At 36.3% G+C, this 12,495-nt stretch overlaps 1 protein-coding gene across 3 annotated transcripts in view; it reads left to right on the forward strand.

The window, feature by feature from the left end:
• The first annotated feature begins 4,766 nt into the window (after nt 1–4,766).
• Nucleotides 4,767–12,495, forward strand: part of GYS2 (glycogen synthase 2) — a 54,170-nt gene continuing 46,441 nt past the window's right edge. For all 3 annotated transcript variants that reach the window (XR_012002929.1, XR_012002930.1, XM_025995578.2), the window contains exon 1: nt 4,767–5,236. Coding sequence is in view for 1 of the 3 variants with exons in the window: in XM_025995578.2 (XP_025851363.1) it covers nt 5,116–5,236 (121 nt within the window). In the remaining 2 variants the exon portion in view is untranslated. The remainder of the gene's footprint in view (nt 5,237–12,495) is intronic.

Consider the following 12,495-nt stretch of genomic DNA (forward strand, 5'->3'; position numbering starts at 1 on the left):
AGAAGCAGCATTTTAAAAGTTTAAATGATGGATTTTGGTAGAAGTGAGTTTCTAATATTCTACACAATTAAGATAAATTTCTTAATTTTATTTCACAGATTGATACATATATCTCAGTATGTCCCCAGAGTTCCTGTGGTGATGAACTGTGCTAGATATTGAACCAATAGTGAGCAAAAACCTAAACAAATTTTTTTCTCACTTGTAGAATTCACTTAGTTTCAAACATGTAGACTTTTTGTCTTATAAAGCTATTTAGGTATTTTTAAAATTCCTCATTGAGATTTAACTAGTGTGAGACAAAATACACTTTAAAAACAATTTTCAAGATCTTTTTCTATTTTTCCACAAGTATTCTTTTTTTTTAAGATTTATTTATTTTTTATATTCCCCAAATGAATGAGACCATATAATGTTTGTCCTTTGAGAGACAGAGAGAGTGAGCATGACTGAGGGGAGGGACAGAGGGATAGAATCTTCCAAGCAGACTTCATGCTGAGAGCACAGCTCAACTGGTGGGGGAGGGGGGAGGGGGGGCGGTGAGGGTAACTTGATCCCCAGATTGATGAGATCATGACCTGAATGGCAACCAGGAGTCTGACACAACTGACTGAGCCACCCAGGAGCCCTTCCACAAGTATTCTTATGAAAGCTGTATGTTCTATTCCCGAATCAAGACCTGATTTTAACCAATTGCAAAGTTGAGTTTCTAATGCTTTCAGAAAAAAAAACAGCATCTTTGAATTTCAAACTAGACATGAATTTGATCTAGGATTTAAAGACTCAACATCAGTTTTTTTTAAGTTTATTTATTTTTTAGTAGTCTCTGTGCCCAACGTGGGGCTCAAACTCATGACCTCAGGATCATACATTGCATGCTCTACTGACTGAGCCAGCCAGGCACCCCTCAACATCACTTTTTGATTGCATAATTTAACTTGTTTCTATTTGCCCATCTCTCCCCTGAAGGTAAGAACTGCTAGGCTATTTGCCAATGAGATAATTGATTGCCTGTAATTTAACTCCTCCTTTAGAATTTGTATTCTGATCATTCATTTCCTGAACTTACCTGAGAGATATCTGCTCATACTGCAGTTACTTTATCTTTCTTGATTGGTTCACCCTCAGGAATATGTTGCCCCTTATATTAGAATTACTGTTTATCTAATTATAATATTATATGATGTATTTTCAGAGAGAAAACTTTTTTTTTCAAGAATGAAGGCATTTGGGGGAAATCTGAAGTCAGGGGCACAAATCAATTCTGTTCACATTCCTTTGATGAAAAATCAGTTGCATATCTACAGCTGGTCTCCAGAAAGCTGAGAAATGTGTTCTCAGCCAGGTGGCCATCTTCCCAGCAGGAGTGGGAAAACCAAGTTAGTACATCTTCTAAAGAGGAAGCATTCTTAAAGTTTGCTTTTATTCATGAAATAAACTTTTGGTTCTGCAAGAAAAGCTAATGTTTCTAAGTAACATCTCTAAAAAAATATGAAGGAAAAACTTTTTTTCCCCCATAATAATGTTAACATGCCCTGTAGATAGTAGAACAACACTACCTTTAACCAATCATTCATTTATTCTTAATTGATTTATTCATTCATTTGTGGATTTAACTAAGTAGTTATACATGTTTGGTGAAACATTGAATTAATTTAAAGTAATAACCTGGGATCACACACAGACACACACACACACCCCAAAAATCAAACTCATGTTCTTAATCACTAAGTTATCAATATGATGAAGCATGGACTTCCACACATGCTTATCTTCATTGTACTATGTTAGGAAGGCCTCTCAAAACAAAGAATAGAACATATTTACCGTATGTAGGCTAGTGCATGGGCTTAGAAAAAAATCTTTTGGCCTTTTTTTTAATACCCCCTCTATACCTCTCCCCTCTTCTCAATCTTCCAACCTACTTTAACACTAAAAGATTGTATAACCACTTATCAGGAAAGTGACTCCACAGTATTCATTGGGAACCATTTCAGTGTTATAAGAACAACTTGTTGTCTAGTCAAAGAGCAAATGTAATTGCCAATTACTTCTCTTCCAAATGTAGCACTTGAGAAATAACCCTAAATTGGTATCGTGAAAGATACGATTTTTAAAAAACTTTAAATGTGAATATAATCTAATATTAAATTTTACAATCTTTTACCTCAGAATTGTGTTTATAATAAGGCTAGGTAATGTCTAGGACTATCATGACTTTTCCTTTTGTTCTGACACCATCATATCCAGATATCAATATCTCATTTGTATTTAATGAGAACAAGCTTTTACGCCTTCTACACACAAAAGTGGAGATTTATGAGGTTGATAGAAAGAGCTAAATTAAAAAAAATACATCATCTCAAGGAGACATCTGATGAGCATTGATGGTAAAAGAATTATTTGAGGTCTCACGTACTGCTGGTTCCAGCAAGATTGGGAAGGTTTACCTAACAACACTGAGCCATGACATGGAAGGTAAACAGAGTAATTACCAACAGGTGTTATATCCAACAGAAAACTGATTTAGTGCAATGGCCATACCACCAGTAGAGTTTCTTTCCATTATGTTAAAAAAAAAACAAGTGAATATTACTAAACCAACCATTTCCATGACACCATTTAGGAAGGAAAACAGTTTAACACCATCACACACATTATTTGACTTGTTATCCTTGTCGTATTTGGTATTTACACACATATATATATGTTTGATAAGCTTCTGCATAGTATATATACCTCCGTTTGGTATAAAATCACCGTGTAAAAATATTTGGCAATCTTGAATGTGGTGGAGAATATCAGAAAAGCAAGCCTCTACTTGGTATTTCTAACCTCCACACAAGTATCCCTGCATCTAAGTAGAGCTGGGAGAAAAGGGAATTTAGCGACAGCCAGCTAATGGTCTTCTGAATTGAGACCAGGGCAGGAGGCAGATTAGCAGCTTGAGCTGGGCTGCCAATAATCAAATTCATATATCTACATTGCAATCTCTGGATTCTGAGAAGCAGGATTTGGAAGACACTCGAGGAGGGACATGCATACATTCTCTTCTCTAACCCTCACAACATCCTCATGAGGTAAATATTATCACCCCTACATTACAGGCTAGTAAATAGTCCAATTCTCACTGAGATAAGCCCATCTCCAAAGCCCTTATTTTTAACTATTTCAATATGCTATCTCTCTAACAACCTTCTGGTAAACATACAGCATTTGGCTTTCACTTTTGGCAGTGTTTGCTGTCATCTTTACACACTTTTGCTCCAGATTCTAATTTTTTAACTGATTTTTTTAAAAAATGGTCATATTGATTTTATTGAAAATTTAGTAGGAAAACTAAGGACAGGTGAACATTGACAAAAACATCACAAAATGTGATTGAACTTCTCAGGGTGACTAACTCTTTCCAGAGAGATAGGTAACTCTTTTGTCTACCTGTTCACATGAAGGCAAGGACTTGTTTACTGTTTATTAAAATACCTTCACTTTCTAGAATAGCAGCACATAGTAGGTGTTCTATAAATACATTAACTGACTCTTTTGGATATGTAGGTGCAGGCTAATCAAGCCTTCAATATCCTAAAGACTTACAAGATTATACACTGTCAAAGCAGATGTGTGATTTTCTAAATGTATCTAGTGACCTCTGCTGGAATACTTACCAAGGAAACCAAATACAAGTCTTCATTTTTCCCCAATTGCCCTCTCACTTAGTTTTCATTGAATGATAAAATGTTAGTGTGAGTGTGAAATTAGGGATTAGAATTTTTGAGAGTCCTTCTCCCATCTTGGAGGAACTCAATCTGACTTTCAACTCCCAATTTATCAGTTTGTGTTTTTAATACAAAGCTTAGAGGAGAATATTCGGGAATATGGAAAGCAGAGAACTTTTTCTGATTACTCTCCAAATCTTTTTTTTTTTTTTTTAGTCTCTAAATCTTATTGCATAAATTACTGCCTTTCTCTCTTTCTCCTTCTCTTTCTGTCTCTGTCTCTCTCAAACTTACAGACACACACACGAAAGAAGAGGATTCACTCACATAACATGGATAGATGAAGATCTATACCATGGACATACTTAATTTAGTTCCATTTATTTCACCCCTCCTGACTCAAGGAACAATTTTGAAAATTGTATTCACCATTGAAAAGAATTGGTAAAGGGCAATCTCATGTTAGGAATTATAGGATCAAAAGAATTACATAAGTCTATTTTTGAAGGGTCGTTAGGAGATGCTATGTTGTTGACAATGCTTACTGGAAGCGAAAACCCCAAATGAGAATTGAAGACCAGGAATTTCAAAAAGTCAGAGTAATGAGAGTGGGAATGAGTGAAAAAATCATCAGGCGATCCGATTAAACTTTTGAAAACAGTATTTTACTTTTTAATTTCCATCGGTTGGTCAAAATTATATACTTTGTATGTTATACCCAAAGACACACTGGGGTTTATACTTTTTTCATACTTTTTAATAAGAGTAATTAAGACGAGAGGAACCAAGATCTCTGCCTAACATCAAATTTAGATGATAAGCATAGACTATAATAATTTAATGCTCTAGAAATAGGAATCAAAAGCATATTTAGGAAATTTAAAGGGATTTAAGGCACTAAAAACAGTCTCAGTGAATTCTACATGTAATCCAAAGTGGTCTATAAACTTAATAAGGGGAATTTGCAAATCTTGGATCACTTTAGAAGTGACGAAATAAGCATTGATGACTGTATGAGTCTAGGAGTTTGGTCAAAAGGACAAGGGCTAAAGGTCTGGATTTGTGTCATGCTCAGCCTATGAGGATTCCACCTTCTGAAGGAGTGCTTGCTAAGCCCCAAACCTGAGGATTATACATGTGATAGAGTTGCTCAGGTCAATACTGATTGGAGATACTGTCCTCACTGGACCTGCTCAGAAACAAGAGCTGAAAATTCCTCCTTAACCTGAGAGTTCTCTGGGAAGCACATGAGATTTCATTTGACTGGTTTATACCTGTGAGAAGTTCCCCAAGCCTGAAATCTTCCACCCTGAACCCGTGCGGCTGTTGGCACACCGCTCCTGGGATCACAATTTGTTGAAAAAAGGATTCAAAAAAGTTTCAGAGAACTGGAAAAAGAATGCTCCGAGGCCGATCTCTATCTGTGACATCCCTGAGTGGGCTGCCTCAGTGGGAAGTTGAAGAGCTTCCTGTGGAGGATTTACTGCTTTTTGAAGTCGCTTGGGAAGTAACCAACAAAGGTTTGTACTACCCTGGAAGGTGGCTATTTGCCAGATTGCTGAAGAATGTATTAGGATTTCACAGGTGACTCTAGTGAGAATGAATTGGTGGTGAGTGAGGAAAGTATTCAAACTGGATGTAAGTTGAGGTTACATTTAACCTTGTCTATTCCAACAGGCCACCGAGAACTTAGATGAGGCTGTGTATCGAAGGGAGAAAACGTTGAAAATATTAGTCGTTGTCAGGGAATGTGCATTTAAACTAAAATTTGAAATGCATATTATGGCCAAACAGAAATGAAAGGCTACTATTACTCTTTTGCTTTTATGCTTTCTATCAACAAAAAGGCATAACCAAGTACTTTAGTTTAGGGAGAACCACATGCGATTGGGACTCTTTACAAACCTTAATGCCATGCACCATTAAAGATGATACAAAATACTTATTAATAATGTTGCCAATAATTCATGACCAGCTTGGAATTAAAGTTCTAACCTACTAGCTGCTCAGAAAGCATTACACAGGGCTCCTATTAAGAAGAATGAGAGAATTTCAAACTTAGAGGAATTCTATTTGGCACCAATTCTGATTTTCACCTTATGCTAAGTATTCAAAGTTCATAAAATGCAGCAAATTTTTAATAAAATTAATAATATCATACAATCAGAATAAAAAAAATCAATCCTGCTTGGGTAGAAATGCAGGAATGAATGTGAGAGAACAAAGCAGGTTTCTTCTCTGTAGTGTGGAAGCAAAGAGAATAGAAACCTTATTACAGAGAAGTGTTTTGTGAAGAGCTGTTTCTAATGTTCTTTTCCTAGTCACCTGGTGTTTAAAATGCCCAAAGTTCCTGGGAATGGAGTCATCTCTATTATACATAAATCCCAGTATACAACTTGAAATGAAGGTTTTTTTCTACAGAGCAGGCAGGAACTCAAGGATATAGCTTATTGGCGGAAAAAACGGTGGGGGGGAGTGGATTTTTAGACCAGAGCCCCTGAGTGAGTTCCAGTACCTGAACAGAGTCCCTTCTCCTTCCTTCTCTCCTCCTTTTCTCTCCATCTAGCAAACATTAATGGAGCATTGTCTCCCAGTGCTAGGAACACCCTGGCAAACACTGTTATTCCATGGAGCTTATATCCTGGCGACGCGCAGGCTGATCTCAGGGCCCAGAATGGTGACTGGTGGGCAGAAAATGCTCCATGGATTTTTTTTTCTTTGGAATGAAGAACAAATACATTTTGTTTTCAGCCCTACATGCCTTTGAACCAATTTTCTTGCTTTTCCCATACAAGGGAAAGGAAATTGTTTTATGGAGAAGAGAACCACGATGTGATTTATCCAATTGACATCATCTCCAGCATATCTTTATGCTGATGTTTATTACAGTCTGATAGTTTAGAAATTTTTATATAAAAGGACAACTATTGTGTTCATCCCTGACAATACATTGACACTATAAATACAGTTTTTAAAAACATTACTTTTATCTCCCCGCAGTTCATGGCAGTGATATGCGGCATCTTAGAATCCAACTCCTCTATTTCAAAGATGAAATGGATGCCTCAGGCTTAGATGATCAAGCAAATGTCAGGGCTGGAACTAGCATTTAGGTCTTCTTCAAACTCACTTCTCTTTTTTACTACCACACAAAAATTAAAAATTAAAATTATTGCCTAAGGAAATGTCCTATAGATGAAAGAACATAGGACTTGCAATCAAAGGCCATAAATTTCTAAGACTTCGAAAAAAATATTTAAATCATCTGAATATCAAGTTTCTTCTTGAATGAAACTAATGTAACATGATCCAGCTCTCTTATGATGTTTCATAGCAAGCAATGAACTCTATTCAGATCCAAAAAACAAAAGATTCTTACAGAAAAAAAATCCCTTTCTGCCATAATCTTGCCAATGAACAATGGATATGTGTAAAATATAACAAACGAGAGAGTCACAGTTAAATTATTGGATATTCATTCTCAGACTTCAAATAACACTTTCCACTTGTTCATATTACCCTTGACATCTATTGCTTTTATTCATTTAAACATTTATTATTGCTCTTCATTTATTATTCAATAAATATTCATCAAGTGTTGATTTATTAGATGTCAGGCACTGGAAAATGAAGGAGATAGAGCTTAACAATGCAGAACTGATCCCCAGTCTTCCAGAATCTACAAACTTGCAGGTAGAGACTGAACATGCAATTAGAGTCAAATGTGATTACAGTAAGAATGAAAGAACAAGATGCTCCAAGACTATACACTGGGGGCAGGGAATGGAGGTATCTACCTAACTTGAGGTTAGGAGATGAAACTTCTGTAAGGAAGAGACAGTCGAACTGACATGTGGAGAATAAATAGCCACTCGATAAGGACAATGGAAGAAGGATAAAGACGGTTCAGTGTTCTTTGTGAAGGAGCGGGATGTGCCAAGATGCAGAGGTGAGAAAGTGTACTCTGTTTAAAGATCTGAGGGAAGCTGAGAGAGGGAAAGGAGTGGAGGGTGAGAGCAGATGGGAGGGACCAGCAGGGGGGAGTTTGTGAAATTTATGATTAATTATAGGAATCCGTTGAATTTCTAAATAGTGCGAAGTGCTAACTCGGGTGTGTTTTTGAAAAAGCACTGTTACTAGTTGGGTGAGAGGATGCGGGAAAGTAGCAGACAAGTTAGAGACTGTGGCATGATCTAGGATGGAGAGTTTTGCCCAAATGTTAGAAATAAAAAGGTTTATTTTCTCTGACCTGCCCAAATCATGGTAGACTACACAATATTTGTATTATATTAAGGATATCTGAGATTAAAAAGACTTTAGTGAATATTGTCACAATTAATGATTACTAATTTAATACATGTGAATAATTCTGAAGTATAGTCACTAAATGAATGCTTCTTTTTAAAATTTTACTAAAAATAGGGGTGCCTGGGTGGTTCAGTCGGTTAAGTGACCAACTCTGGGTTTCAGCTTAGTTCATGATCTCAGGCTCCTGGGATCAAGCCCTGTGTGAAGCTGAGTGCTGGGTGTGGTATGGAATCTGCCTGGGATTCTTTCTCTCCCTCTGCCTCTCTCCTCCCACCCCCATGCACTCACACACTCTCTCTCTCTAAAAAAAAAAAAAAGAAAAGAAAAAAAATTACTAAACACAATTCATTTTAGCCCTAGGCCAACATGTAATATAATGCATATAATACTTCTATTTTCTTCCTTCTCAAAACGGATGCCATAGCTCTGGGTCACATGGTATGAAAGGCATATGGAAAAACTCAGAAAACTACAATCAAGATGGTATGATAGAAACTGATTATAACTGTGAGTCTGCTATTCTGAGGCGGGAGTTCTGAAGGTTGGACCTTGATACAAGTGGGCTTCAAAGAGTTTGTAAACTTTTAAAATTATATCTGAAAGTGGTGTGTGTATGTCCTCCTTTGGAGAAGAGGACTGAATGCTTTCATCAGATTTCCAAAAGCCTCAGTGACTGATGTGAGAACCACTGCTCTCCAGTTCCCCAAACCCTGGGTTCCTTTTTGTTAACCAGAAATGCAAGTGCCAAAATAAAAAAGCTATTTCCACTAAGTACTGTTTTTTAAATGGCTTTTCTCTAGGGCAGAATAGAAAGGATTCCACCTTCCCCAAGACCTAAAGATATTTATCTTTCCGCGATACCACTCATTTTCTCCCTCTGACCCTCCCACCTACCACTCTTAAAAATCTATTAATACTTTACTCCAGATAGTTACTTGCAGTCTTGCTGTCTACAGCCTGTGGACTCTGGGGTCAGACTTTGGGGTTTGGAATCCCAACTCCATCATTACCTGTATGATGTTGGATGGGTCTCACAGCCTCTATGTGCCTCAGTTTCTCTATTTAAAAATGAAGATAATAATAGCACCTACCTATAATGGGGTTGTGAAAACTAAAAGAAATGTCAACTGCAAATCTCTTAGAACAGTGCCCCACACTTAGTAAATGCCTTGTAGGTGTTAGCTTATGATTATTTCTTCATAAAATTCATTCATCAAATGAAGAAGTTGTATCATTCATTTTCCTACTGCCTTTCACTTTGAGCAATTCCATCCTTATGTTTTTAAATGCAAAAGCCAGGAGGGGGGAAAGATATGGATCGGGGTTACAGTAAGTAGGGGTCAAGTTTCCTTTGCCTGGCATGAATATGTGGTGGCCATGTCAGTGGCATCCCAAGCTTCACCACATGAAACATAATCTATGCAAAACCCATGCTTGGTACACACATATCTTCAAGATGAGCACTAGTCTCCTCACTTCTTTTTCATCCAAATTACCATGTCTAAGCCCCTCCTGTCTAAAACATCTAGAGTTACCACTGTGGTATAATCAGGGTAGGAGGTATCTATAGTTTTGCTTTAAGTATGTCATCTCCCACTGCCCAAGACTGCAGATGCTTCATTTTGAATCACAGACCCAGCAAAGCTCTAGACACATAAACATTTGTTGACCATTGTTGCCAGTAGTAACATTTACTCTTTCCTATCAGGTTTGCTACCTCAGAGAATGATGTCTAACGGTAAAATGACTGCCACTGTTCTGCTGTTCTGTCACCTTGAGACAAGAGGGCCAGATTAGTAGCTCTGTACACTGAAGTCATATAACTTCCCAATTCTGCAACTTTTAAGCATTTAAAAAATAGTGATAAATATCCCAGTTTATATATAAAATATAGTCAACCCTTGAACAACTCCATTATGAAATGAATGGGTCCACTTATATGCAGATTTTTTCAATAAATACAGTACTGTAAATGCATTTTCTCTGCTTCATGATTTCTTAAATAACATTTTCTTTTCCTAGCTTATTTTATTGTAAGAATACAGTATAAAATACATATAGCATACAAATATGTGTTGTTTCTGTTATCAGTAAGGTTTCGGGTCAATAGTAGGCTATTAGAAGTGAAGTTTTTGGGGATTCAAAACTTGTATGTGGATTTTGGACTGCATGCGGTGTTGGCACCCCTAACCACCACATTGTTCAAGGGTCAACTGTATATCCTTGCTATACATAATATATATTTAGAATAATACACAATATATTATATGTATTATAATATATGTATGTGTGTGCACGAGTATATATGTATATATGTGTGTATGTGTGTGTGTGTATAGCCTTATTTTAGCTGGTATCCACTTTCCATATTGCTTTGGAATCCTAATTTTAGCAATATCAGCAGTGTTTCTAGATGAAAACTTGGGGTTTTTGCTATCTCCATGGCATATGCCATGGGACCTCATCTTTTCTTTCTTATGAAAGGCCTGATACTTTGCCCTCACACTAAAGATAGCTCCCATGCTGTTGCAGGAAAATATAGATCAATAAGATACAAAGTACATGTTTGAAAGTGAAGGGCAAGTCCAAATTCAATGACCTACACTGGTAAAACAATAATTCATTAAAAAATATGTGTTGGGGAACCTCTGGCTTATACTCCAAATTTGAAAATAGGAATGACCCTATTTCTATGCCACTTTACCTATCATTAGCATGCCAGGAGAGGAGATTGGGGTAAGTTTGGTATCCAGACAAAGTTAAACGCTGAGGGCAAGTAGTTGGCATACAAATATGGGGAGGACAGAAAGAACGTAAAATGGAGCTTGCATATGAAATAGTGGTAAGATGATCTCCTCCCAAAAAGTCTGTACACGGAGTCTAGGGGGAAATGATTCATTTACCATTAGGCCTCAACCAATGTAGGACTGAATCTTTTTAAAAATTTTATGTTTTTATTCCTGATAGACTGAAAGAATGTATCCATAGTATTTATGAACACTCTAAGGCTAGCTGGGGACTATCTCTATCAAGTTTGAAGGCCTCAAATGGGAAAAAGAAGAAGCAAATTAACCAACAGTGTTTAACTTTGCATTTCAATTTCCACATCTAATCATTCTTTTTTTTTTTTTTGAGTAAAAAATTTCTCTTCTCCTTTTTGTCCTTCAGCAAATAAAAATGTGTTTGCATTTACTCAAGTGTATTTGAATTTGAAACACATAGTTTAACAAACAAGGATGTCCTAAGATCTCTGGGCAAGATACATAGTTGCAAATAAAAGAGTTTTAAGAATAGAAATGTGAATCAGGCAATATAAATATGTGCCATCAGAATCTGGTAACATAACCCCCTGATAAGATAAAGGTGAAGGAAATAAGTCTACAGAAGAAATTATTTGAAAATTTTGCCTTTGCATGGATAGTAAGTACGAATAAAGCTTATATATGTTTAAATATGTTGCCAAGATGTGACTCATATACTTTAAAGGAAAATCTTTTGATTGTTCTTGCAAATTATTTCTCTAAATTTGTTTTCCTCAACAAATGGTTTTGACGGTTCATAAAATTTTCTGGAATTTGGAGAAATATTTAGGCATACTTGATGCTGGCATCAATTTAAGTAGCCTCAGATTCATTATTGATTGCGTAAGTGAGTCACGTTTGTCCTGGTCTAGTCTAGAAGCCTCTGCTTGCAGGGTTTACAAATCATCTTCACATGTCCCATGCTACTCTCATCACCTGCCATCTGAGTTGTGATTGAATGTTCTTATCGTTCTTTGTTCAAGTGATAGTTTTAAGTTTCTTTAAATTTTCCATAATCACAAAGTCTTTTCTTAGACATGAAGTTCTTAAAGACAGTAAGTTTATGTAGGCTCACGTTAAAATTGTTTGCATGTAATAATTACACGTTGTGAGTTATATTAGCTCTACCATTTTATGAATTAATGAATCTTGTTACTTATATAATAGTGCCAACATTTGCATTTTGTGGCTTATCTCTTAAGTAGCAATTTATCACAAAGTATATTTTGAGTGGTTTGGGCTTAACAAAAAAATTGCAGATGGCAAATTCTAGCTTTTGGCCATAGATTGTGATTATTGGTATGACTATTTAAAGCCTAAATTACTGAAACAATGTAAGAGATGCAATTGCTATGTATATCCTGATGAATTGAAATAACTTATGAAAACTCATAGTAAAAAGGGGAACCTTTCTTTTTTTTTTTTTTTTAAATACACAAGTAATAAAATCACTCTAGGAAACGGAATTAAAGATTGGTGCCAGGATCTGTTTGGCTCTAGAATTTCACACAGCATTTCTTGAGTTGTTTTCTCACCTATTGCCCATGAACTGAGAATTGCTCAAGAAATTGATTCAGACCATTTTCATATTCTCACACAAGATGGTTGCTTAGAGCCAGCACAAGATATCCTCCCTAAGTTCACTGAAGTCTTCTTCTCCTTGGTCCTCC

This window comes from Vulpes vulpes, chromosome 8 (genome assembly GCF_048418805.1).
Source record: "Vulpes vulpes isolate BD-2025 chromosome 8, VulVul3, whole genome shotgun sequence".
NCBI lineage: Eukaryota > Metazoa > Chordata > Mammalia > Carnivora > Canidae > Vulpes > Vulpes vulpes.